The sequence below is a fragment of the Columba livia genome, chromosome Z (genome assembly GCF_036013475.1).
Source record: "Columba livia isolate bColLiv1 breed racing homer chromosome Z, bColLiv1.pat.W.v2, whole genome shotgun sequence".
Taxonomy (NCBI): Eukaryota; Metazoa; Chordata; class Aves; order Columbiformes; family Columbidae; genus Columba; species Columba livia.
In genome coordinates, this window is record NC_088642.1 from 53,882,401 (window position 1) to 53,909,997 (window position 27,597).

Consider the following 27,597-nt stretch of genomic DNA (forward strand, 5'->3'; position numbering starts at 1 on the left):
GCTGCAAAAACGTATAACATTTATTCAATAGCATTTACTGTCACTTTGTACAGATGTATAATACATTTTAAAAACCAAAATTCAGGTGTTTGTGTCCAAATTTCATTAAACTTGACAGGTTTATTATTTTTCCAAAACTGTTTTTATATTGAAAAGAACTCTTTACTTTCTGTTTTTCCCCAAGAAGACAGGACCAATAGCTGGGAATCCTGGAAAAAAAAAAAAAAAAAAAGTATATCTCTTTGATAAAAATGAGTACCAAAGCCAGGTTTTCCAAGAAGTGTGTTGAGGGGTGAATTTATGCACCTATAGTCGTGTTTCTTTCCCAGAAGACAGTAATTTCTTCCCTTCATCTTATTCTCATAATATTGTGGAGTATTAGAGTTTACCTTTTACATTGGTAACCTACTGAAAGTGTTTCTAAAAACTGAACAGGCCATAGTGCAAACTCCTGCAGCTTGGAGATTATAGATATTCACAAATAATGTCTTTTTCATTCATTTTTTTTTTTTCAAATAAAAAATATTTTCAATCAGACAAGTCAGGGTAGGGATAAGCAGGACTGGTTAAATAAATGTTAGGGTATATAGCAAAAAGTAAAGCAACTATCCTTCTACTTGCCAACCATTTGTAAACGATAGCCTTGCTTTTCTTTCACCCATCTTTCCTTTGAGGAGCAAGTTCTAAGCATAACCATAAAAATACTTGTCCATCTACAGTGTCACTATGACTCTTCCCACAACAATTCTTTGGGGTTTTTTGCTGGTTTTCATCATGGAGACCTCAGCAGCTTTGGAAAAAAAATGTATAGAAAAACATGGTTGCTGGTTGCCAGAATAACAGCATAGCTGCATTTTGTCATTAGGCTAGGATTGAAGCTGCTCTGCCCAATTAAAGGCTTAACACTTATTTCACTTGAAGTCACAGTTTACCCACGGCATGTAAGAGAGATTGTTTGAAATTTTATTATCTCAATGATTTTGAAATTTTTACCAAAATGTTCTAGAAACCATAGCTAAGTAAAATTAACACAACTATGCGTACTGAATGTGATAAATTAAGTACGTAAAAAATAAGTTTTTTTAACAACTGTACAAGTCCTAACTATGAAGTTGCTTTCCACAGTTCAGCAATGAATAAACCAGAATGATCTCACTCTTTTTAGATACCTCACCTGTTTCTTCATTCTCCTGCCCATCTTCTCTATGTACCTAGCAAATTATTAGGAATCATATTGCCATGTATTTGCCTGCTTTGTGTATAGTAAGCAGTGCTGTTGATATTTTTATAGTACTCAAAAAAACACTTTCGAAACCAGCCAGGCTGTATGACAGTTTCAGAGCAGATTGAGCATTGCCACATTGCCACTTGAAGAACAAATCCCTGAATTTTACTCCTTGTGACTAGGATTTTGTGGCAAAGTTACTTAGCACTGGTGTGAGCAGGTTTTCTTTTGCTAACCGAAAGTTTTATTTATTTGCTATAGTACTCCAGTTTTTTACTATTCAGACCTCTGTGTACATTCCATGGGATATACTGATGCCTGGTATCAGCACAAAATTACCACTGCCTGTAAGATACCCATTTATACCAACCCGAATCGCTTTATGCTGTGATAAAAACACCCTTGTATATCACAAAGCATAAAGCCCAACTGAAAGCCTCTCTTGTTGGCAAGACCTCTGGTTTCCTTTATCTGCATTAGAATCCAAGGAAAATACTTTGAGGGGGTGATGTTCAAGCTTTCTGCTTCCTTAATAAATTTCTGGGGAATGACTGAAAGCACTTCTCATCTGTTTTGAGGAAAGGATGCAAGAAAATAATGATTATATGCAATAGTTTAAAAAAATGTTCATTACTCAAATTTATTCATTTCCTATGTTTCAGTCATGTATGATAAAGTAAGAGTGGTTCGTTGTGCTAGGTGCCTGGAAAGCTGTAAAGATACACAATACATTGAAATCAACAGTGCCTTAGTCTATACCAAAAAAGTAGATTCCCATACTTACTGTGCTATTTAGCTCTTTTTCTAGATTGTTGTTTTAATGCATTCCTTTCTTAGTTTCTCAGGACTGATGACCAAAACAGCAGCATTATTTCAGCAAATTCTCAAACTTCTGTGATTAAAAAAGGAAGTAAGAAGCACCCAGGAAAATTATATTTATGTCTTCAAATGAGAATGAACTTCCTCCATGTATTATTCACACTAGGAAAAACATTAATGTAATTTATGTGTGAAACACAGTGAAAGAACTCCAACTAAGAGGAAGAGCGGCTAGACTTCATGCAGAAATACTGGTATGGAACATAACATATCTTAGTGCTATTCTTAGAAAGTGACTCTTTAGTAACTGTAACTTTTTCTCTGTAGTTAGTCGGTAGAATTTTGACAACAAGCGTTTGCCTAAGCATAGCACTTGTAGTCTAATGTTGTAAAAACACCCCAAACATTTAGGGTACAAGCCTTTAATGCCTTCTTGTAGCTGGAGGAATTACAGAAGTGTAGAATGGATATCTAGGCTTGTTATCAACAGAAATGGCAGGATGTGATATGCTTCAGACACATAACATTTCTTGAAAGTCCATGTCTTCATGTAAGTATTTAAATTAAGCATAAATGGGAATAAGTTTGCTGTAAATCAAACATTGAGTAGACTACTGAATGATCCTGACCAAAAAAAAAGAGTTCCCACCTTTTGTTTAACTACATGGTCCTTTGTCCACAGGTAAATGGCATATTTCATCTTTTCTATAGTGTGTTCAGGATGTGTCTTGGATGTGTGGATGTTTTTTCTTTCAGTATCATGTGAGTTTTCTAACAAACTACGATTCAGATGAGGAAACTTCGCACTGAAATTATCAAGTCAGTGTTATTCTGACATGTTTCAAATTATGTAATGAACTGCCAGAAGCAGAGGAACAATAGCAGAACATGCTTCTATCTTGGCATAGTTTCCAGGGTAGAACTTTCTTCCAACGATGCAAACAGAGGCTACAAATTTTAGGATTGTGGGGGCTGAATTTGAAAATTATTCACTACCTTGTTTCCTCTGCCCTCTTCACTCCGATAGTAAAAGCATGTCTGAATCCGTCAAGAAGAGTAAAGGAAGAAAGGAATAGAGAAACAGCTGAGACACGCAGTTATCAGCAGGCAATTATATCAAACTTGTCAAAGACATTCGCAGCTATTTTTGCTGGCAAATAATGTGCAGAGATAAGCAATTAGTCACAGAAATTGCCCTACTCAGAGGACAAATACGAACAACAACAAGCTAATTTCAGAACCTCGGACATCAGAAGATATTCTGAACACTGAAAAGAATAATATTTTATTAAAAGTCATGTGTACCTTGCTAAAAAACAAACAAACAAACAACGAACCAACCAACCAAAAAAAACCTACTAGTCCTCCTTTGTGAGCAATACTTCAGAGATTCAGACAGCATATATTGTAGCCATATAATTTATAATAGAATTACATATCATTTATAATAGAATTAAAATATAGTTGGAAGATTCCTCAGAAAGATGCACTATCTTATTTTGTATGTGAGTCTTACTTAATTCCAATAATACATTCAGTCATGCTAGTCCATTTTCTCCTTATTCCTAGAATAGGACATCATTTTTTACCTTTTCATTGGACAAGGCAAAACTTATGATATTTCAATCCCTGTGTAGAAAGTTATGAATTTAGGCACCTAATGAGTACACAAATATATGTTGCTGTATTTCAGATCAACAGAACAATCTCTCATTTTTGCTGTCCTTCAAGACAAAAATTATATTCATTCAAATCCTGTCTGACATTAGTGTCTGTAATAGTACTACTATTTTCAGTAAATTTACACAGAATAAGTTGTAAATACAAAGAATATCACTTTGCCATACTGAAAATAACAAGCCCGAAAAAATATTAGAGAACTTTTTAGTTAAAGGTGAATAATCCGAGGACAGATAACCAAATGACCCTGTCCCATAAGATTTGGCATGCCAGCAGAAAATGCATAACTGATATTTGTTGAGGGTTTGGGAGCTGTTCATTTTCTCTTTTCTTTCTAGGTGAAGTCCCTAGCCGCTATGAAAACAGACACATGATAACATTGCAGAAACAGTGACTTGAGAATAGCTGTAAAAAACCAAACCAAAACAAAACAAAACAAAACAAAACACAACAACCAACTTGTGTTGATGTCTAAAAGATCTGGGTGGGGAAGATTTTCCCCCAGGTAAGTGAGGAAAGCCAGAAGTCACATAAGTACACACATTTGCCTTTGGGATCAGCCCGGGGAACCATTGGCCTCTTGGGACCCACTGGCCTCTTGGGACCCACAGGAATCCTCCTTTCTGGACTCAAGAAACACTGAAAGAAGGTTTCCACGCTGGCCAAAAGGTGGAGTTGCAAGTGAGCCAGAGCAACCTGCGAGTGCCTCCAGGTAACTAGACTTGGAGTCATACTCACTGGCCCTATGGATGGATTAACCAGGTGCTGGCTGCTGTTGCCCTGTGCCACGAGTGGCTTTCAGCATTCACTCAGAACTTGCACGCCCTTGCCAGGCACATGGAGATGAAGGAGACTACCCGTGATCCCCCAGGAGTGCACAATTTGGCCTTCCGGGTAAGCATGGTTTCCTTTGCTTTGTGGGGAAGAGGAAGGACTTAAAAGCAATGAACAACGTGTGCTTCAGTGTCTGAACAAAGAAACAGCAATTTTCACTCTCAGCCTGAAGATATTTTACAACACCCCACATGCTTTACACTGATATCCTGCTGAAGTACAAGGCTCTTGTATAAAAAGCTGGAACACAATCAACACATTCAGGAGTAGGCTCTGCTGATTGTCTTCATCTGCTGCCTGGTATACAGGTATCTTTGAAAAGTCTCCTGGCTCACTAATATTTCATAGGTGGATGGATCTCACAACTAGCTCATACAGTTCTTCCATCTGCTGTGTCGGTTGCTGTTTTTTCCTGAGGATAGGTAATTCATAGTTCTGTTGAAGAGAAGATCACCATTATGCAGCAGACATGTATCTCATCAAAGCAACGTACATTTATAATATGAGAAAAATAGTCATGTACTCACAGTGGAACATGTTTTCTTCCTTACAAGTGTAAAATAAGTGCAATTGTCTTGTTCTGCTCTGAAGAAGAGCACAGAGAGAAGACTGGGAGCCAACCCAGAAGGTTCTGTGTACTATATGCATGAAGTAATGTTAACAGTAATTTTTAAAATATTTCAAAAGCAGAAGCACCAAATAACCTGTTAACCAGTTATAACTAGTTATTTTTTCTTGGTACCCAGCATCCCTGTGCTTTCATAGGAATTAGGGCAGGGACAAAGAGAAATTTGCAAGCCCACAGCCAGGCTTGTTCACTGTGCTTGTTACTGAAGGCAGAAGAGATTGGCAGAGACAGTGGTTCTGAAGACTGCTGTGTTAGCAAAGTACCCCTTGCTCTCCTCTGCTGCCTTCGGCCCTGCCCCTGAGCTCAGTTAGCAGGGGGCTTAGCATGTAGTGGGTGTGAATATCAGCCAACACTATTCCAATAACACAGAAAGGTCTTTGTAGATGCTAAGCATGCAGAATATTAAGTAACACCAGCGACATCCAACCATTCATTGGGCTATAGAGACAGAGAAGCAACAGACTGATTTGATAATCTGCCAGTCCCAGCATATTTGTGAAATGTAAGGCAGTTAGGGTCAAGTCCCTACTCCAATCAATACTTAATAATTCATGCTAAGTGGGACAGCTTCAAGAGGAGACAGAGAGATAAACCTCTTAAAACATGATAGCCCTGTGGTTAGTGCATTCTCTTGGGTAATAAGATTGCACTCAATGCATCTGTGCTTCAGAGCAGATAGACAAGCAATTTGAACTTGGGTCTTCCTCAGTTCAAGCAAATGAGGTATGAGACAGCTTTATTTTGGCTGTGTTTTCACATGAAAAGTGTGCCTAAGACAGTGCAGTCAGCTTCCTAAGTCTGTGCCTACAAACCCCTGAATAAGAGAAGTCCCTGCCCAGCTGCAGAAGCTTGGAGCAGAATGCTCTTGAATTACCTAAGCTGAAAATCACATCTCTACTCAGCAGTTTCTGCAGAACACAGTACAGTGACTCAGGCTAATCCTCTGTTTTAAGCAGCTAGCTTACCTGGGCAATGCACAAGGAACCCAGGTTCTTCCTTTCCTGTCTATTTTAGAGTTTTGCTAGAGCCTGCAAATCCTCTCTGATTTAGGTATTTCAGATGCCAAATCATGGAGACTGTCCACTGAAACCTGGGGCCTGAGCCAGGTTTTCTGTTTACTTTTTTTTCCGTTAACACCCAAAGTTGTTCACACATTTACAGTCTATCTCTGACTCAACATAGAAGTTACTCTCTACAGAAAATAAGACATAGAAGGAAATATGTAAACTTTTGCATAGAGAAAAAAAAAATACTTCACAGTAGAAGCTGCTGATATTAATGATATCTCAGTTACTAACAGCCATTTGGATGTACTACAATGAGTAAGCTCCTTTTACTAGTTTTAAGAAGATACATAGCTCTACCCACACTGTCAAGTCTTCCTAAGAGTGCTCTGACCCTTCAGCTCAATGTGTATCCTTAATAAAACCCTAATGCAATTGTTAAGATCTACATGATAAAGTCACCTGCTTTGGATGCTACCTCATAGCATCAACAGATTGCTGCACTGCTTAAAGGAAGACATACAGGTTTTTAATATATTTTCCCCCTTGAATATGTAAAGCAACCTAAGAAATCTAAATCGTGATATTCATAGTCTCATCACTATTCAGAAGATTGTCCATGTTAAGTGTCTACATGCCGATACAGACACATAAATTCTGTATCTATATTCGCAATAACGTCATATAGAATTTACAGAAATACTACAGTATCTCTTGCTTTCAATGTGGTTCAGTTAACTTCTCTCTGATGGCACTGGCTGGAGATCACTGCAGTTTCCCACAGAATTTTCTGCTCAGAAACCCTGTAACACTGACAGTAACCCTAAAACTGAGATCGGATTTACCTAACTTGTGTTTAGCCATCATTTAAGAAGCAAAGGTTTTGCCTGATCGCTTCTGATGATTCAGGTCTCTATTAAAGATGACATTAAACAACAAGTCACACTTACTCCTCAAGAAATTATAAAAGGTGTCTTATAAAAAGGAATAGTACACAGAGGGGGGAAAAACTGCCTGACTTCTAGAGGGAACTCGAGGTAAACACAAAATAAATACAATACAAAGGGATGATAACAGCTAATAAATATTTGTTGTTCACTGGCCTCCTATTGTCAGTGTTATGACGCATTAAGCAGTTGTTACCTGTTTCTGTATTAGAACACTATGCTCTTAAGACGGTGACTTGAGGGTCTCCTTTAAAATTCTGTTTCTTACTCATGCTTCATAAGGCCACTGATACTGTCATATCCTGTGGTAAGCATAACCTATGCTTTTGTACTCCATTTCATTCAAACATGCTTGCAACATATCCTAAACAATGTCATTTATTGCTATGTTTATCACTGGCAGCATGGGCTACATAGGTTGGACATTGGGAAAAGGTTCTTTGCCTAGAGCATGGTGGAGCACTGGAACAGGCTCCCCAGGGAGGTGTCACGGCCCCAAGACTGACAATGTTCAAAAAGCAATTGGAAAACATACTCAGATACGTGGTGTGAATTTTGGGGCTGTCATATGCATGGACAAGAGTTGGACTCGATGATCCTTGTGGGTCCCTTCCAACTCAGGACATTCTATGATTCTATGACTCCACAGATTCCTAGATACTCTTGTCTGATTGGTTAATTAAGACTATAGGCACTATTAAGAATTTAAATTTCATTGACATCGTTGTTGTACTTTCCCTTGGAAATTAAGGTGGCATTGCAATTAATAGCACCACCAAATCCAGCCAGGAATTGTGCCATCCTTTCTCACATTTTCAAAACTGGCTTTCCAAAGCCACACTTGTTTATTGTTTTGTTTTGGTTGGTTTCGGTTTTTGTTTGTTGTTGGGTTTTGTTTGTTTGTTTGTTTGTTTGTTTTTTGAAAAGGATATACAATACCCTCTCTTACAGGAAACAGTAAAAGTTAGTCTTACCTTTAGGTTCTTCTCAGGCTAGATAAACATTCGTTGAGAAAACCATTTTTAGGATTCTTGTCCTTGTCAATCTCATCGTGTTCCCACATAACTGCAGGTGTCATGTGCATCTTCTCAGGAATATGCAGATCTTTTTTCTTCTGTTTCAGTTTTTCTGGATTTTGCTTTCTGCCCCTCATACCTTCTACTAGCTCTAAGAGCAAATAGATTCCTATTCTGTTTTTATGACCAGCTTGTGTCAGTCTATCATTTTAACTTCTTTATCCTGTATTTCAGGATACCATCCAACTATCTTACTCAAAACTGACAACTTAAGCTTTTAAAGAAAACACTAGTGTACTCAGAGGTGGGTGAGCCTAATTTACAACACATCTCAAAACCCATAATGAAGATTTAGCCAGCTGAATATAAATCTGGCAGTACATGTTTTTTATCTGTTATCTCTAAAGCTCATTTACTATAGATTAACACACGGTTAAGGAACACTTAACCCTCCTGCTCTGTACACTGAATGTTATAATATGACAAGAATTTATGAATGCTATGATTATTGACCTAAACAATTCTTTCTTTATAATTAAAATGCATTTTAACTCCTTCAGAATCATGACACTCTGGCTAGCAAAAGATAGTACATGTGGGAAGATTTAGATGAACCATCTTCAATTACCCTGAATATTAAAAGAATTACAACATTTTGAGTTGTAAATACAATGGTTTCATTTCAGATGACTGAATGCAAGCCAAAATCCAATTAAAATCAACAGGGTGACTTAAAACATTTGCTTCTGAAGCATCTGTTTTCCGCTGAGTTCCTTAAGGACCCTGATTCTAATCTCAAAAGATAATGTAATGACCTACCCTCAAACCATAAAGAGTTTAAGCAGCTGCCTGGGTGCTCTGGTAGTCAATCTGTTTTCATCACTAACTGGCAGGGATGGGAAACCATCTACACTTGAGTGAGTGGTGATGTTGTTAAAAGCAAACCGATAGAAGATACAAACCCAATCTTCCCTTGAACGGCAGGGAGGAGATAAGAGGGAAGGTCAAAGGATGTAGTTATGCAAAAAGACTTGGCAAATTAACTGCTCATCTAGAGGGAACTAAACAAGGTTGAAAGAGCACTTCACTTACAAGATAGCTCCATGCCCTTGACTTTAATCAAATATTTCACAAGCAGGAAATTCAATCAGTGAAAGTACAGCAGAGTGTGAAAGCAGAAGTGTAACTGTCTAACACTTTTCATGTCAACATTCAAAGCAGGTTAATCGATTCTGTAATTTTTCAAGCGTGGCCTAAAGGGAACAGAATTTTCCCACCCAAGCTTCTCTAATTTGGTTTTAACTTCCTGATTCCTCATGTCACTATAGATTGAGGAGGTTCAGAAGACACTTGGCATATTATTGAGTCTGGCCTGTGATGGTAACAAGGCTGTGTGTCCCTACGGCTTGAACTCCCATTTTCTGCTGTCATGTTTTGTCCTGCATACACTTCCAGGGAGGTGGAAAAGAACCCCAAGCAAATTTGGTAGAAGCTTTTCTGCCCATGCTAGGTGCTTAGGTAGCAATATTTGCAACAGCAGGTGATAAACACAGGCAGATTGACATTTCGTTGAAGGGGTCCTTCAGCAAACTCAGAAATACTCTAAGCTAACAGGAAAAATGAATAGGCATTTTTGTTTGTCATTTGAATATTGCCATTCTTATGAGAAATTTAAAAGATTTCTTTTTTTCAAGGGCTGGGCTTGATTAACATGCGTTTTCACCAAACAAAATTGGAGAAAGGGAAGGATGAAGAGATTATACTTGAAGAATCATCTATGAAATACATGAAAACAGCTCCATGGCACCAGTTCAAAGACTGTTTTAGTCAACAGAAGTTGTCTCTAACTGAAGTAAAATTGTTATCAATAATTACCAATTTCTACTGAAATTGGAATATGCCAGAAATGTGGTATGATCAGCTGAAATGCATGTTTTTTATGCTTACAGAAGATACCACAAATCTCTCATTCTGCAGTGTGGGCTATTTAGAGTTCCAGCAATCATGTGATGCTCCTACTAGTTTTCTGTTACATTACTCATAGATTCATATATTTTAATTACTCTATAAATGAAATTCTTATGTAATTATTGCTGTTGAGCAATGGGTTGGACAAAGTGACTTCTAGAAGTTTCTTCCAATGCAAAGTATTCTGTATTTTTGTGGTTTGTAGAAAGCAAATCACATGCTTACTGTTTTTCACAGGTTTGCTGACAAAAATCCTTATGTAACATTCTCTTTTTCTTGCTCAGCAACAAGCACAAAATCTTCAAATACATTATCCTTGTGGCATACATGTGTCAGTTACAGAAATGTACACCTTAGATATCATTATTCTGTCCTGTAGAGTATTTTTAATATGTTGTATTTCAATGGTGCAGTTAAGCACTGCTTTTTTTATGTACTGTATGGAGTGTTCAGTAGAGGCTTCATTGTTGACTGCAGGGGCAGCTATGGCAAGCTCCTTAGACACCATGGTTAGAGGGTAAATGAGTAAAAAAGGTATTTTTTGTAAAATAAATACTTCCCTCTTAAGGGAATGCAAAGATTCTCTTTTCTTAGAAGGAAAGTAACTGATGTATCCGCATCTGGTTTACCACGGCCACAACAGGTGAATCAACAATTTCTTGCGACCCTCTCCTCTTGCTCCAGACACACAAGGTTCCAGAAACACTTTTACTGAAATAGATTTTTTTTGTGAAATTTAGAGGCAGAGTATCTTTAAGGAAAACATGTCATTGAAAAGTGTTCTGGTTGCTTCTAAGGTCATGTCTCTGCTAGAAGGCAAAATTAAATTTGTATCCAGTACTATTGCTTATTCCTGTGTTCATCGTAATTTACTACGATTAAGCTTATTTTGTATTGTTCATTTGGAAATGATCACTTTCTTAGAAGGCTAAATGTAGCTACTAATTCAGTGGTTTTATTACTGGGTAAACAATGAGATACTTCATGCAATAAAACACAGTTAAATGACCATAACATAGCTGCTGCCATAAGAAAACACTGAAATCTAAAACATTCATATCAATTCTGGATATAAGTTATCTGACATTTTCTTTAAGCAGCTTTCCTAAGAAACCAAAATAAGAACCAGCCCTTCAAGGATCGTTAAAAAGAAATAAGGTACCCTTTAAAACATGAAGAAATGAGAAAACTCAACTTCAGGAAGAAAAAATAAAAGAGTTGTTTATGGCTGTCTTCAACTCTCAGTACACTCTGATAAAGGGAAAACCACAGAGAATTAATGTAGTAGAGCTAACTGCTCTCTTTAAACATATTCTGTTTTATTTCAAGAGCAATAGAAATACATATTTATGAAAAATATGCATTTACTTCATATGCATTATGAAATTGACCGAAGGTACTAAGAGAGTGCGGAAGGCCCAAATAGGCCATTTTGCCCTTGGCAGGGAGAAGGGATGAACCTTTGTAAACGTGCTGAACGAGTTCTGAGGCAAAAAGCAGCACTGGGGGTATGTGTGAGTTTTGGTTGAGGTAACAGCAGATTCACCTTAGTTGAGCACCATCCACAACTGAGGTAACTTTTTGTGTAATAGTGTAGAGACTTGAACATCTGCACTCTGAACACTGAGTTTTGAGACCCCCTTATTAGTAAATCAAAACATGGAAGCACAGGCATCAGAGTATGAGTAAGTTATTACCACACATGAGAAAGGTTTCCAGCTTTTGATTGGAACTGACATAATTTCTGCTCTTTTCATGCCCCAGAATGACAATGAACATGTGGATGTTATAAATTTGAAAGGTCTCAGAGACAATTCACAGAGAATCAAGAATTCACAAAATAAGAAAACTGTGCATACTAATCAGGTATGTTTTTTTCTTTCTTTTCTTTCAAATAACCTTATGTAAATTAATAAACTTCAAGTTCGATGTCAATAGTCAACTGTGATAATACACCCAAGACAGATGTTTTAACAAAAGCTGAACTTTATTTAAAATTCATAAGCCAACAGGGAAATGAGTGCTGTTCTCAGAAATACTTGGAAAAAAAAAACGTATAAAATTGACAGGACACTTAGGATTCAGAAAAATGTTTTCAAAAGAGGTATCAGAAATGGTGATCAGAAGGAATACTATGGATGAGGAGTTGATATATAAGCATTTTCTCTCAAAAGTTAGAAAAAAAAGCTGGAAATGTCAGATTTTGTGATACTATCTTTCAGTCAGACAAGGCGTACATATTACTAAATATGTACTGATCCAAAACAGTGGAAATTTCAGGCAAAATGAAACTGGAGGCAACAGTGCTGACATATACCTGACCAGAGAAAGAGGAGAATACAACAGAGATGACTTCGTACTAAACACATCCACTTTGACTTCCTTTGATTGTTCACTTGCTTAAACCTACCTAGTGAGTAGCTCACTATGAAGACATGAGAGTCAGGTTAAAAAAAAGACACAAAAAAACCCCAAACCAAACCAAACCAAACCAAAAAACATTCAACAAACAAACAAAACCCCCACAAAACAACCCGAATATTTCACTAGTGTCATGTATTAATATTTTCACATCCACACTCCAAAAATAATCTACTCAAAAAGCTCCATTAAACTCTTATAGTACTTTCCTGTGCTGTAATCATATTTGCTTGCCAAGTTTGTTGATGGTACTATAAGCAGCACATAAGAAACAGGGGTTTCCTGATATTGTGGATATTCTTTTCTATCTTTCAATGGTTTGGGGATCTGATCTGGGGAAGCAAAGGCATGCTGCCAAAGAAATGCCTCTGTTCTCAAAGTTGAAGTGATTCCAGATCTAGAGTGATGGAAAGGATCACCTGAACAGTTCTGATACACACTGATACGCACTCCTGGGAACTAGACCAGGATCTGAGATCCTAGGAGAGAAAGGTAATAGACAGCACCTATACCTTCCTCTTCAAAAAAGCTGACAGTGAATGAAAGTTTGATTTTCACCAAAAAAACAATTTCCCACTGGAAAGGTTCAGCTGAAAGTGTTCATTCACTACCTTGTGCCAGTGTAGTAGAGATAACATATATCCGCGCTGACAATTTCTCAGGCACAATGTGACTCAGACAGAAGAGTTTATTTCGAGGTTCTGCAGAGCTTGGGCTTTGCTGTGCTCCTGCTGGACCTCCACGCATCCCTGGGGTTAATCTCAGTCAAGGCCAACACTCCCCAAGAGCAAGACCTCATACTATATTTCACCATGAAAACAGAAGAAAAGGCTTTTGGATCTATGTCCTTTTTCCTTGTGTATGTGTACAGAGTTAGACACAAAGTGATTTTTTAATTTCAGATTTCCATAGCATCTTTTAACGTAGATGTAGGAAAGCATTTGTAACAATAAAATCATGACACGATAATCTTCTGAGCATATCGGAATACATTGTGAACAATGTGAAAAGACGTGGATTGATGCTTTTTATATTGAAATACTCAAAAGAAAAAATAGGTTATATTCTCAAGAAAAACAGTGTTTTTCACTAATTCAAAGAGCCAGAGCCCAGGCTATGGGTGATTCATGTGAGATCCTGGGCTGGGGAGCATGCTGTGGCATGAGGGGAAAGCGATCGGTGAACACAGTCTGGGCTGGGCAGCATGTGAAGTGTGGGGACTGGAGATAGTGGTAGGGATGGAGGTTGGAGGTGTGGGACTGTGAGCTGTGACCAGAAGAGAGGACATGAGCCACAGGGAGCACAGTCGTGTGCTAACATGAAAGCACGGCTCTTCAACCCAGAGGGCTGGACTCTCCTGATTTATAACGTAGGTTCAAAAATCTGTGAGAAGTGTTGTCATGAAACATACCACAAATTTAAGCCCAGGAATAATTGATGTTTCAATACTATCAGCACTCAGTATCCCTCAGGTGACAAGCCCACTTCCTACAGCTACTGAGAAGAGTGCTTCCAGTTACCAAAAATACCAGCAACTTAATAGGTGGCAGCATCTGCATTTTTCAGGTTTTGCTTTACTTCACAGTCAAGACCAAAGAGAGAAAGAAATTGAGTTTAGTGAAAATGTGGCCACAAGTCACAGTGCAGCTCCACAGAGCCACATGGCTCCCATCACAATCCCCTCCAAAAACTGCAGCCAAGATGGCTGAGAGACTCCTGCCCATGTCATGCTGAGCTTTTTGCTGGGGGACTGAATAGCAGCTTCTACATACATACACCTCCACACTACTTTAATTACCAGCTGTGTGTTAATTTTGCCTTTGAGCTGGTTCAGGTGCCTCACTGGCAGCTAATGGAAGGCTTTCCAGAGATTTCTGTGGCACCTGCAGCAGGAATCCAGGCAGAATACAGGGGCCTGGCCAACATCCATGCAGAGCTTGCTTCACACTGCAGTTTGGGTTGGGGAATGTGCTTAGCACAAACAATAGCCACACGAAAGGCAGAGAGAAACCCACCTGCAGCCTGCCACCACTCCAGGTGGCTGGGCACAGGGGACCAGCTCCTCTCCAGAGGGTAGGACAGAATGTCCAGGTCAGAAAAACACTCTCATGGTCCCTGGCCAGACACCCAAGGGCGGCCGACCGGCCACAGCGCCCTGGCGAGGTGCTGAAGTGGTGGCATGAGCATGGCATGAGGGCCGGCTGCCGTTACACTGCTGCTGTTGAACCCAACGGTCACCTGCCACCGTTCACCAGTCCCTCCGTGGGCCCCTCCGTAAACATGCAGGTGCGTACCTGTGGGACAGGCATGTTCCCTGGCCCTGTGGGTCAGGCCGGGGGAAATAACACGCAGTGGGCATGGCAAGGCAGCCTCCTTGGGTGGGATGAGTAGCTTCAGGGGCTGTGCTGCTCCCACCAGCTTCAAACAAGCTGGAGGTTGATCAGGCTGTGGTTCAAAATCTTTAACGCAGGCAGGCTTATGCAGATTCAGGCAGCAAAAACGTGCATTCCTGATAAAAATGTGCTGTCTGGCCTAATTTCAAGTTTCTGCTACAAAGCCCATGGGCACTACTTCTCTTTGAAGTATTGTTACCCCTTACTTTTTCTCAGCAGCTTTTCTTAATAAATTTATTTGGCTTAGTTAAATTTTTAAAACAATAAGCCCTCCCCACAATTAACCATTCTTCATAAATAAACCTTACACCGTATTAAGGCTCTGCAAAGAGAGGGGCAACAAAAACAGGAGGTGTTGGGCAAGCTGGCTAATGATCAGCTCTACCACCCCTACCTGTAGCTCTCACTTTTTGATGTGTATGCGATGGACTCTGCAGAGGTCCCACTTTGAGTAACACTCGTATTTTTTTTTTTTTCTCCCTGATTTCCCCTTTCAAAATGGTTTGGATGGCTTGGGAAAGTTCACAGCCACGGTCTAACCAAAGGGTTTGCATGATGCTAATCACAACATTGGGTGCAAACGGGACAGCTGGAGCCATGTGCTCTGCATAGACGGGAAAGTCTTGAGGTTGCTTCAGCCACCTGCCCGTGGGGATCTGTTTTTTCACACCTTACTTAGCAAGCACACACCCCTCTCACAGCCTCGGCAACAATCTGTTTTCCAGGCAGATGAACGCATCAATATTGAGGATGAACGCGTCAGTATTGAGGATGAACGCTTCAATATTGAGGACTATCTGCATAAAACCAAAAATTACTCAGTACATGACAAGCAACCACACTTCAAAGGGTAATGTCTTTGGGATGAGTAAGTTTTCCACTCACTTCATCCTGGCCTAAGCAATAAGCTGCTAGTGTTTCTGGTCCTGGAACAGCAGCTCTAAATTTCACTGCCATACCACTACATTACACAGAATTTGTGTTATCTAGCAATTTGTGTAATACAGAAACACATTGTATTTAAAATCATTATACCTTTCAACGGACATGTGAGATCATGGAACTATCCTTCTAAAGCCTTGCAAATTAAAGGAGCAATATTTTTTCATTTCAGACATTAACTGCTTTTCAAATATTTGCAAAAGAGGCTTTTTCAGGAAGTTAAAGATTCACTGTTGTCCTTCAGTTTGCACAGCTACTTACCCCAGTGAAAAATAAGAACAGAACAGCTGGGAAAAAAAAGCCTTTTTGATGAAGCAGAATTTTTACACTTCATCAGCTCTGGTGCCAAGTGACTGCACAGTGAAGGCATACATGTACATTTTACTTGAGAATTAGCTTTTTTTTATTAGAACTACAAACCCTGTGTAAGACGTTAAAAAAATAAGATACATTATATTTTAATGTCTTTTTTTTTTTTCCCCATATTGAATCTTCATATAAACCTTCACGGAAATCATGCTGTATTTTTCCCCTCATTTCTATCACTGTATTTTTTTATGCAGCACACCGTTTCTGCTTTGAACCTGTCTTTCTATCAGCAGACTCTAGCAACTCTCTTACTGGGTATCTCATATAGGAGTTTGTGTCACTCAGATTGAACTACTTGGAAAGATCTCATGCCTCTACAAATGATAACTTTTATATACAGAAGTAGTTGTGAAGATTTTATTTATGCTTTTGAGTTGTATATACAGAACTTAGAGACTTTTTAATATGATCAGGTTTACTGATGCCTTTGTATTAAAATACTGCTTTGAAAATACAGCAAAAGTATTTAGAAATCACTTAAATATTCTCTGTTTTCTCCTCTCTGTTCTTTAGAGATTTTTGTCATTCCTTTAGCAGTACATAACAAGAAGCACTTTTTTGTTTAAAACCTTTAGGTTCTTATCTAGCAAAAACAAAAGCTGAGATTTGGTAGATCAAACATGCAAGTTTTATAAGCCTCTCCAGCAGTGGGCATCCAGTGTCTACTCAGAAGTAAGCACATTGCACAGGCAGATGTCGGCAAGCTAATGGCTGTACAAGGTTAGCAGGGTCTCTCCCTCTCAAACTTGGGCCCACAAGAGTGGCTTGACACGTGCCATTTCTGCAGAGATGGGCTGAGTTCAGGCAGAGATTAAACCTGTATTTTTTTTTTTTTAATGTATATATTCTTGTTTATTTGTAGTCTCATGAAGAGCCGAGGCACAAATAAGGTTTAATTCACAGGGCTTACTGTTCCAGAGGTCCCCTTGTTCTCCCATTAGCCCTAGGTACCATTGCCTCCATTAGTGAAAACTCCTGGTAGGCTGGAATCTGAAGAGCACTTTGTTCTATTCTGATCACATTCAGGCTGCAGTTTGTTCAATGTTTTCCATTTTCATACTTGGTTTTGTACTTTGACTAGGTTTATTTTTTATGTTGAGCACCTGACATGGGTGATAGTATCTCTACCAAGTTATTTTTTGTAAATTATCTCCTAAAAGGAGGCACTAACTAATCTAGTGTTTTGCTTGTATCTGCTCAATAGGGGCATTCACAAAGTCTGCCTGAATTTTGAATGCATCATTGATTTCTTTCAACAGATAGTACTGAATAACTCGTAGTCTGAGACACAACCCCTTTGAAAGATCAGTCTGTGTATAACAAAGATTCATTACATGAGTTAACAGGTGCTAACATTCACTTAGAGAGTGAATGCAGACCAGGAAAAGGATTTCTGAGTTTTAAAATGCTAGCAAGAATAGTTTTGGCATATACAAATATTTGCTATTAAACTTCTCCTTTAAATGTACCTAGGTGATATCCGCTTTTTCAACAACTTTGGTTAAGTAAAAGCCATCAGCAACATGCTATACTTTAAGCTTATAGAATCAGCCTTTAGAAAAGAATGGTTCCCTAGCAAATTAATCAGTTTTCATAAGATAGATTATTTTTCCTGCCACTTTCAGACCATAACTGCATGTTTATGGCATGTATGCCTAACCATTTAAGATATTCTGGTACCAAAATGATAATCACCTAAATTAACAAAATAACAAGGGAGAGAGACAGAGCAAAGAAGAGATCACAAGGAATTGTAATCTTAAAATAACAATTTTAAATCCCAAAGGACTCATAAGCAGCAGTAACAGATAGTAGATAATATTTTTAATTTTTTTGGTTGTTGGAAGAACTGTGAATTTGAAAAAGTAAGTGCTAATATGAATTAAGTTAATATTCCTTGTTTCTCCAACTTCTTTCAAATTTTTGTGTATGTATATGTATATTAATGCAGAAAATAAGGGTATTTTATGCTAAATTCCAGTGTACATCTGACTCCAGCTACATCTACTTTCCAAACAATTACAGTCTGGATAATTAGCATCCCTAAATATAACTTCACCTTTTTAGACTGTAGGGTGTGAGGGAGGGAAACAGAGCTTTAGAGAGACAGAGTTATAGCTGTGATTTCTTTTTCAGCTTGCACAATATGAGGGTGTGTATTTAGCTACAGGTTTTTAAACTGAAGTACATCCACATCACCAGCATGCTTAACATTGGAAATCTGTGTTGAATTAACTCCCTTAAGTGCCATTTTCCTAAATTCTATCCTCCCTCATGAAATCACTTTTTGTTACCCTTAGTGAGATGAGAAAAGAACAAAAGTGAAGTATATAATAATTGGGAAAACATATACTAGAATAAGATATTAAAATAGATTACTTTAGCTTCCATGAACTGATGAGTCTAAGATAAAAAGTTAATGTGTTTAACAACCAAATTTCAAATATCCAGGAACATCTATGCACACTGTAATAAGGTTTTAGATGGATATTGGTCATTTTGCACATACAAATACAGCCTTAGGCCTTCACAACTATACCAATACTACTGCTCCACATACTAGTGCTGGACTGGCTGTATTAATAATCATTGTGGGTCTAGTAATGAGCACTAAATCTTTAGCTACCTACTCAATTTGCACCAACCCTGTTAACAGACCTTCTCATGGAAGATCTGTCTTTCAGAGGCTAGCAGAAGTAGCCTGATAACTTCAGCCCATTAGATAGTTGATGGATTGTCCCATTAGATATCTGCCAGATTTTCTGTTTTATTTGTCCAACACCAAACCAAAGAAGTCCTCCCCAAAAGGTCTGCACATGTTGGCACAGTTTTCTTTGGCACTTTGGCATCCAGATTTAACCCTTACCAAGTGCAGCACACTCTTGTGAAGAAGTTTTGGTCAATTTAATCTAATCTTCCTGTGCAAATCACTCTTTTTTTTCTACGGCCTAAGTTTCTGTTCTGTTTGGCTTTTTTGTTTTTTGGTTTTTTTTTGCATTTTCCTAGGCTTTTAGAAAAGAAATACAATGAAGCCTGTGAATATTGCAAGGAACATAAAAGCAGAATGCAGTATGGGATCTATGGAATTTTAATAACAGGTACAGTATATTACACCTAGGGTTGCTGAAGCCTTTATTTACCTACATGAGATCATGGACTATGCCTGTCTTCTATCTGGCACAAAAACTCTTGCCTGTCATAAAGAATGCATTTGATAGGAGGTAAAAATGAATTTAGTCGCAGAGAAAAGTCCAGATCACCAAATCTCCACTCATTCCCGAACATAACAAAAGCACTGATCTCGCTACACTGCTCCCCCAGCACATTTTAACTCTGACTAGCAACTACATTTGGGATAAAATAGTTCAGTCTTTGTGTCGGCTCCATTACCATCCCTCTCCAAGAGGCCAGTTAACCTACAGATTAAGGAACTTTCCAAAAACCATGATATCACATTGAAGAGTCAGCCACCAGCAGGGGCTGAACTTAAGTCAGCAGGCAAGAAATGAAAGTTTTCTGTTCCAGCCCGTATCACTGGATATCCACAGCAAATATTTGCTAGAGGAAATGTGGTTTATGCCAGCATGCACTACAAAGTCACACAGGTATTCTTTTTTTCCTAATTATCCACTAGGCTGTTTTGTTTCCTTCCACTTCACCAAGTTTCTTTTTGAGATCCTCCTACTTCAACACTGAGAACACATAGACCTAAAATATGACAGACATTAACATAACATAAAATACATGGTTATAAAAAGGATGCTGGTGTGCTGAATATTCTGCCCTCCTAGCATCAGGTCCTCTTGCTTTGTCATAGTACAGACACATCCTGGCTCAAGAAAGTGAATGAGTTCTAAGGATATATCAGGGTCGCATGCATTAGTTCCATAAAAAACAGTAGTTCTTCTTCCTTATTTGTCATAGACAAAAACAGATTTTTACAAGAAGTGAATGTTTCATTGGGCAGCACATGTTTGTTAGCAATGAACCTGCCAAATGACAAATCATTTCACAGGTAATTTACAGAATAAACTACTTCTAAGCTTCCTATTTACTGGGGAGGGTCATCAAATCAGGCAATTGACAAACGATTCTAAGTGTTTCTTCTAGTTTTATTGGATAAACCCACCCTTCTGTGAGAGAAGGAACATTCTTCTTAATTCTCAGTTTTTACACAGGAAAAAGCAGTTCTGTAGACATGTTTAATTTTTTCAAATTATTAATGTGTTTCATATGAACTTGACTTGATCAAAGTATATGACCTGCTTTGACAGGGTGAAAGCCACCTTTCATATCAATGAGCATATCTAAAGTAACAATGCTATCTATGAAAGCAAAATTTTTCAGTTTTTAGGTCAAGAGTCATAAAAGCACTTAAAAGATAACTCAGGCCTGATGTTAGCCACATCCTTTAAATTTAAGATGTGAATCTGTTTTTAAAAAGACGAATGTAACTAACATACATATTCTTGTTTCTACCACAGCATACTTGGCAGGAGTTATTGCAACCTGCAGCTTGAATTTTCAGAGAGCCTTGCCACTCTTTATTGTCACTGTCCTAGCCATCTTCTTCATCTGCTGGGATTTCTTAACAACTAAGTATGAAGAAAGAATCGCTCTTCTCTTTTCCCCTGCAGAAACATATTTCAAGAAACATTGGTTTTGGCTGAAATGGTAAATATGAATTACTTCCTATCTATACAAAAGGATAAAAAATTAGTCGATTTACCCCTATAGTTTTATTTCAGCTTATGCGACCATAAGCACATGGAGATGGATCATTCATACAAATTGCAATACGACCAAAGAATACATACAGAATAATTCAATATTTCCAGTTTATAATTGTCAGGCACACCTTTAAGATTGCAATGCAGTGGCTAGGTGTCAAAAATCTTTGCAGAAAAAGTAAAAATGTTCCCCAAATTGAGATAGAACAAGGTTGTGGTTGCAAGAGAATATGTCCACAGAAGTTCAGGTGTGTTGTAACCTTCTGCATTTGTTCTGCCAGCCAGAAAGTGTCTCACTGTCACTAGTTCAGAGAGCTGTGAGATTTGTAAAAACTCTAGCATATGCAAACTCCTAAAGACCAAAGTGCATTATCTAGACTACTACTTGTTCACATATCCCCATAGCAATTTTCACTCGACCTTCAGAAATTAAAACATGCCAGACACTTTTGGTGTCATAATAAGATCATACAACCTTATTTTTGATGGTAGACATTCATCTGGTAGGTAAATAGTAGATACTTGGAACAGGTAGATACTTATTCCAAATATTCCTGAGCAGTTATCAGGAATATTTAAGTTTTTCCTGGGAAAACAGGGAGCCAAGGGAGGCTCATGGGCCAAAGAAAACACCTAATGAAATATAATTAAAAAGGAAATTGACCAGCTGCCTTCTATCTCAGCTAGGTCACTCTCTATCTGAAGAAAGAGCTCTAAGGAGGAGTCATTCTGGGTTCAGAAAAATGTCCCAACTTATTATTAAGATTTTGAAGTGGTTTTGCCATGGGAGCACAAATTTCTAAAAAAGATGCTATAAAGATTGTGGTCATTCTGCTCAAGAGCCACATTACAGTGCAGCCACAGGCACCTCCATCAAATGACAAGGCAGCCTCTTTGGGGGAAGGAGCAAATGGAACAGGAGATGTGCAGGTAGAACAGGCCAGGGGCACTAAACGCTGCATTACCTGGGCCGCAAGCCTTAAATTGTACCTACCACAGATTCTGTGCTTAACTGTAAGTCATGGATTCCTCTAAGAGACAGAAATTCTATCAGGTATAGAAAGTACTATTCAGCATTGTAATGGCCAAGACATTATGTGAAGTTAGCCTTCAATATTTTTTATTCAGATATAAAAATGGAATTTAGGTAACTAGACACCACTGAAATTAGTAGAAGCTAAACAACTCTTAGACACAAATAACACTAAAGAACTGGGACTACCCTTAGTTTTCTCCTCTGTGAATGTGATCACATATTTCCTTGCCTTTCAGGCTGTTGTGATAATTATCTTCAATACGCAATGTGAATGCACTTCTGTGATTATGGGGAACACAGAAACCGTGAACATGGATGTACACATGGGTTTTGTCATTGTTTCTTAGATAGCTAAAATTGTTGTGATTAAAAGTTATTCTTCTGTATAGCTGGTTACAAAGAAGGAAACACTTTACAACTCGTTTTTCAATAGTGTATGTTTCATAGGCCCACCACTTAAACGTCAAAGTGCAATTCATAAAAACCACAGCCTGTCTTGACCAGAGCTAAACAAAGATTCAATAAAGAAGACAGAAAAGGAAAAGGAGGATGGAGTGAGAAAGGAGGGTATCTTCTCACACTTCATTCAATTGAAAGAAAACCCTGACAAGAGTCACTCATGCTTTATTGGATTTCTCCTGCACTCTGACTTTGGGGACATGATTGGAGGACATTTCTTCTGGATGTCACCAAGGGATGCTGTTGTCAGAGTCGCAAAAGCAAAAGCAAAGGCAGGTTCCTGCTTGTGTAGAGCTACCAGGTTCAGCTTATTACAGTACTCGGGGAGTTCATTCACAGAGAGATGTAAATGTTGTGGGGAGGGGAACAGGAAGGAATATCTGGTCTTCTTCAAGATGTCATTCCTGACACTTTTTTTTCTTTTTCCCTAGGGCATTGTGTGTAGCTTTTCTTATAACTTTTATCTTCTGGATCATCTTTGACATAGCAGAACGGGGATACCAACACCTGATCTCCTTTGGTGGTCTCTTGATGTATGTTTTCTTGCTGTTTATATTTTCCAAATATCCAAACAGAGTGAGTATTTCATCCATTTTGGCTCTTTGTTTTTTGTTGTTGTTGTTATTGTTTTTATTCAGTGTCTCAAAATCTATTTCTCTACTCTAGTACCAAGTTCAGTAAGAGTAACAGAAAGCCCATAAACATCAAAATTTAGGCTTGCCAAAACCCAGTGAAGTATTTAATCTTGGAGGAATGTCATTTTGGTGTGACATCTTGAGAAGCATGTGTGGGGCTGTACCAGCATCTGGCTGTCACTGTTTTGGGAGTTCACTGCCCATCCTTTGTTCTAGCCCGCATGCAGATTGGAACACATTTGCTCCTGGAGCATCAGTGCATGCTGAATCAGGCCTGCTCCATGCTTTCCACCTATGGGAGGCTCACCACAGTGCTCAGGATGTCACAGGCACTTGAGGACACTGTCATCGCATCAACACAAATTGCATGAACTGGACATGTGCCCCTCATGTAGTTCTTAATCCCTCACAAGTTTCATTCCCACTGCAGCAGCTGAGGCCAACTGAGGTCCTCACTTCTCACTAACCCACTCCCTTAGGCTTGTCAATGCCATTTATTTTAATTTTCCAGCTGAGATGTCCATTCTGTATTGCTGTGATATTACAAAGGGCCACCACACCTCCCACCTCAGCTTTTACCTTTTTGTGCATGACTAGCACACAGCATATGGTTTCTTCAGTCATATATTAATCCATTGTCCACATCACCAAGTTTCACTAACACTTTTTCAACACTCCTGCATCAATGACTTTCTTGACAGAAAAAGTTTCCTCAGTAGGGACTAATGGACCTGTCCCTCCCAATCCTTCACAACTGCTGCTTTCTTTAACTGAGGTGAAAACTCAGGTACTTAAGACGCTTTGTACTCTCCTATGGGTTCTCATTACACGTAATTGGCTGGTGCTATTCAAATATCTTACCTCTTTGCCTTTTAAAGTCAGATTCTGTTTTCATAAAATGAAGATGTTTTCAGAGTCAGCAGAGCAGAAATCTGCAGTGCAGTTAAAGAGGGACTGGTCAAAGGCAGCCACAGTCTGCTGCCCACTTGGATGTCTATCTCATCTATAAACCATAGCACAGGAAGAACTATCTCTCCTTTTCCTAATACTTGATTACTTGCTGTCTGTGACAGTGAAATGAGCCTGTCCATACTTAGCCAGGCTTTCAGCAGCTAGCTCAGGTGCACACATCCACATCACAGAGCTCTCAAATTAGGAAAGGTGATCCATGTTCCAAGTCCCATACAACCCGTTTGGGCAGCTGCTCCTATCCTGCAGTATAGTCAGAAAATTCCCTTATGTTATTTTAACAAACATCTAAAGTAAATTATTATTTATTTAAATAAGGAGTGGTTTCTTTTTGCTTTTATGTCCCTCTAGATTGTTTGGAGACCAGTATTTTCAGGAATAGCAATGCAGTTTCTTCTTGGCATTCTTGTTATGCGGACCAGCGTGGGGTTTGATATGTTTAACTGGCTAGGCATTCAGATCCAGGTAAACTACTGGGCAAAAATGTTATGTTTTATATCATTTTCTGTTTTGATACCCTTACATAAAAGCCAAGTTCAAGAGTCCATTTGTCCTCAGATGTTTTTCCCTCTTGAGAAAAACTGGGTTCTCAGAAAGGTAACTGACTACTGAATTCAACCTTCTCATTTCTTTTTTGTCCAGTTAATACAAAACCACGCAGGACAGGCTGATGAGTAATGGCCAGACTGACCCTCTTTCTTAATGGCTTTACCATCTTGTAGCTTTGTACCCTCTGAACATAAAACTGCTACTGTGCTAGGGCACCCACGGAAAGTCTTAGAGCTGCCCCAACTCCAAAGCATCCTTTCAATAAACCTGATGTGCTGCAAAGCTTTGGGGTTCAGCAAGGCAGAACCACCGTTGTCTTCAGAGTAGCCACAGTCCTGGCCCCAGCGCTGTTTCATAGTTCTTATGACATATAAGAAAATGAATTCAACTACAGGTGGCAAAATCCACAGCTGCAAGCAGCAAAGGATCTCTAGAGAGGGGACAGAATCCATCTGTACATGCCCCTGCAGGCAGTCTGCAGGCACAAAGTTGTTTTTTTTTTTTTTAAACTCCATTAATGTAAAGTAATAAATAGCAGAAATCCAAAATGAACATCAGAGAGTACCCAGTGAAGGACATTCAGACTTTTCACTCCAGAGATACTGTTCACACAGCTGTTCTTCACCATACAGATAATTGAGCACATTTTAAACAAGACAGTGCAGAATGTACTGTTTCTGCATGGGAGCAAAGACACAAGACTGACACCTGGCTGGCTGCTAATCTGCAAGCAGTGGGAGTCATCTGGGTTTTGTCACCATGTTGTCAGTCTTCACTTTCATCTCTTACCGAAGCCAGTGTGGTGCCCCCTTCCCTTAGCTCCATATGGCTTATGGTCACCCCTGTCATAATTCATTACTCAAGCCATTACATCTCCATTTTAAACTGTATCATTAATTGCATATGTTGGCAGTGGGAGCATAAAAATATACCACTGTATCAGAATTTAAAAGTAGACAATTCTTTTAGACTAGCTTTTGGCTATTCCTTTCAGAAGTCATTACTACAGCCATCAGACCTCAGTTTTAAACTGTATCATTTATTGCACTTATTTGCATGAGAAGGAGTGTAGGAACGAACCACAATACTGGGATTTAAAAAAAAAAATTCTTATTTTACTATATTTTATGGCCTTTTTTGTGTTGGGTACAGAAGGAAAATGCCCTAATGCTGTTTGTCTACATGCTCTGAAGCTGCCTGCATTCTTGGCAGAGCAGAGATACCTGGTTCAGCCAGACACAGTCAGTGAAGCCTGGATCCACACAGAGCAGAAAACATCTCTGTGGATATCTGCATTGCAACTATCAACATCTGCCTAGGTTTTGGCAGAGACATGGATCTTACAGCTAACTTTCTTTGCTTTCTATCCCTAGACTTTTCTGGAGTACGCTGACGCAGGTGCTAAGTTTGTGTTCGGTGAGAAATATAGAGATCATTTCTTTGCTTTTAAGGTAAGAATAGGATTTACATGTACTGTATGTGGGAGAGAGACAACAGAAAAAGAAACAGTATGGCTGGAAAATAAATTCATTGTATGTCTTGTGATACCAGTGCAGTCACCATACAAATCAGCTAAAAGGTAAATTGTTCCTTGCTGTGTGACACTCCCAATAGGTAATTTAGGAATCTCACATAAACCCCTCCATTTATTGTCATATACTGAGTTAGGCTACACTTATTTAATCTAATTATAACAACATTTATTACAAGTAGAGAGAACTTGGGCATACAGTTCTACAAAGAATAGGTTAAAGGTCTCCTCCTACCTGGTCACTGTAAGAAATATGACCTCCCGGGCTGGAACACCTCTCCTATGAGGACAGGCTGAGAGAGTTGGGGTTGTTCTGCTTACAGAAGAGAAGGCTCTGACAAGAACTTATAGCGGCCTTTCAGTACATAAAAGGAGCCTATAAGAAAGAAGGGGACAGGCTTTTTAGCAGGGTCTGTTACAATGGGACAAAGGTTAATGGTTTTAAACTAAAGGAGGGGAGATTCAGGCTAGACATGAGGAAGAAATTTTTTACAATGAGGGTGGTGAAACACTAGCCCAGGTTGCCCAGAGGGGTGGTAGATCCCCCATCCCTGGAGACATTTAAGACCAGGCTGGATGGGGCTCTGAGCAACCTGATCTATTTGAAGATGTCCATGTTCATTGCAGGGGGTTAGACTAGATCACCTTTGAAGGTCCCTTCCAACCCAAACAATTCTGTGATTCTTTGATTCCCCACCTCTCCACAAGTAGAGGTGCTATACCATGCTATGCTGTTCTGTCCTACAGTGTTGTGCAGACCACTACCTCACAGACATTGCCTCTGTAGACGTGGAAAGCCTAGATGTATACTTATACCCAGTAGAAGAAGTAGAAGCTGCCCATACACAAACAGGAAGAATTACATTACAGTATTACTTCATTAATAAGATTCCAGAGAGATTTCCCAGCCCTCCCTTAGCAGACCTTGTCGGGAAACTGCTAGAAGACAGCTTATGTGCTCTGTGCTCTCTAAGCCCCCCCAGCATTTTTTCTGATTTTGATCCAACACGTAGCCCATGCTGTAATACCTACTTAGGCTAGAATCAAGAACACATAAAGGGAAAAACAAACTAACAAACAAACATCCATGAGAAATGTATCAAGTCTTTCTCAGATATCATTCTTCTGTTAGGTATTTCAGTCACTTGACTGTGGGCTTACACACAATTTATCTTCTTTTTTTACTGGAAGTAACATTCCAAACTGGATATTCTTCATACTTAGCTCTTTCACTAGTTAAGAAAGATGTTATTTGTAAAATATGCTGCTACTGAGAGTAGTCAGAACATCTTAGATGGAAAAAAATGAAGCCATTAGCAATAATTATATTTTAATTGCACTATTTTTATACCTTTTGTTTCACTTTTCAGTCTCCTCTCACTTTTACTTTATTGAGCACTCAAATCATGATTTGCATTCACAATTGTATATTTTGGGGATTA

The 27,597-nt window shown here is 38.8% G+C and overlaps 1 protein-coding gene and 1 long non-coding RNA gene across 3 annotated transcripts in view; one reads left to right on the forward strand and one right to left on the reverse strand.

The window, feature by feature from the left end:
• LOC135577282 (uncharacterized) lies at positions 1–27,471 on the reverse strand. Its single transcript, XR_010468956.1, has 2 exons — positions 26,391–27,471; positions 1–4,993 (listed from the first exon to the last, which is right to left on the reverse strand). It is a non-coding gene; the product is annotated as an uncharacterized LOC135577282 (long non-coding RNA).
• SLC28A3 (solute carrier family 28 member 3) overlaps positions 4,562–27,597 on the forward strand; it is a 41,978-nt gene continuing 18,942 nt past the window's right edge. Inside the window, exons 1-8 of one of the 2 annotated variants that reach the window (XM_065045884.1) lie at positions 4,562–4,618; positions 11,886–11,987; positions 15,706–15,785; positions 19,253–19,344; positions 20,731–20,920; positions 22,903–23,047; positions 24,427–24,540; positions 25,998–26,075. In XM_065045884.1, the coding sequence (XP_064901956.1) occupies positions 4,562–4,618; positions 11,886–11,987; positions 15,706–15,785; positions 19,253–19,344; positions 20,731–20,920; positions 22,903–23,047; positions 24,427–24,540; positions 25,998–26,075 (858 nt within the window). Of the gene's footprint in view, positions 4,619–11,885; positions 11,988–14,574; positions 14,829–15,660; positions 15,786–19,252; positions 19,345–20,730; positions 20,921–22,902; positions 23,048–24,426; positions 24,541–25,997; positions 26,076–27,597 lie in introns of those variants that run through there. The other variant, XM_021297848.2, reaches the window with a different exon arrangement.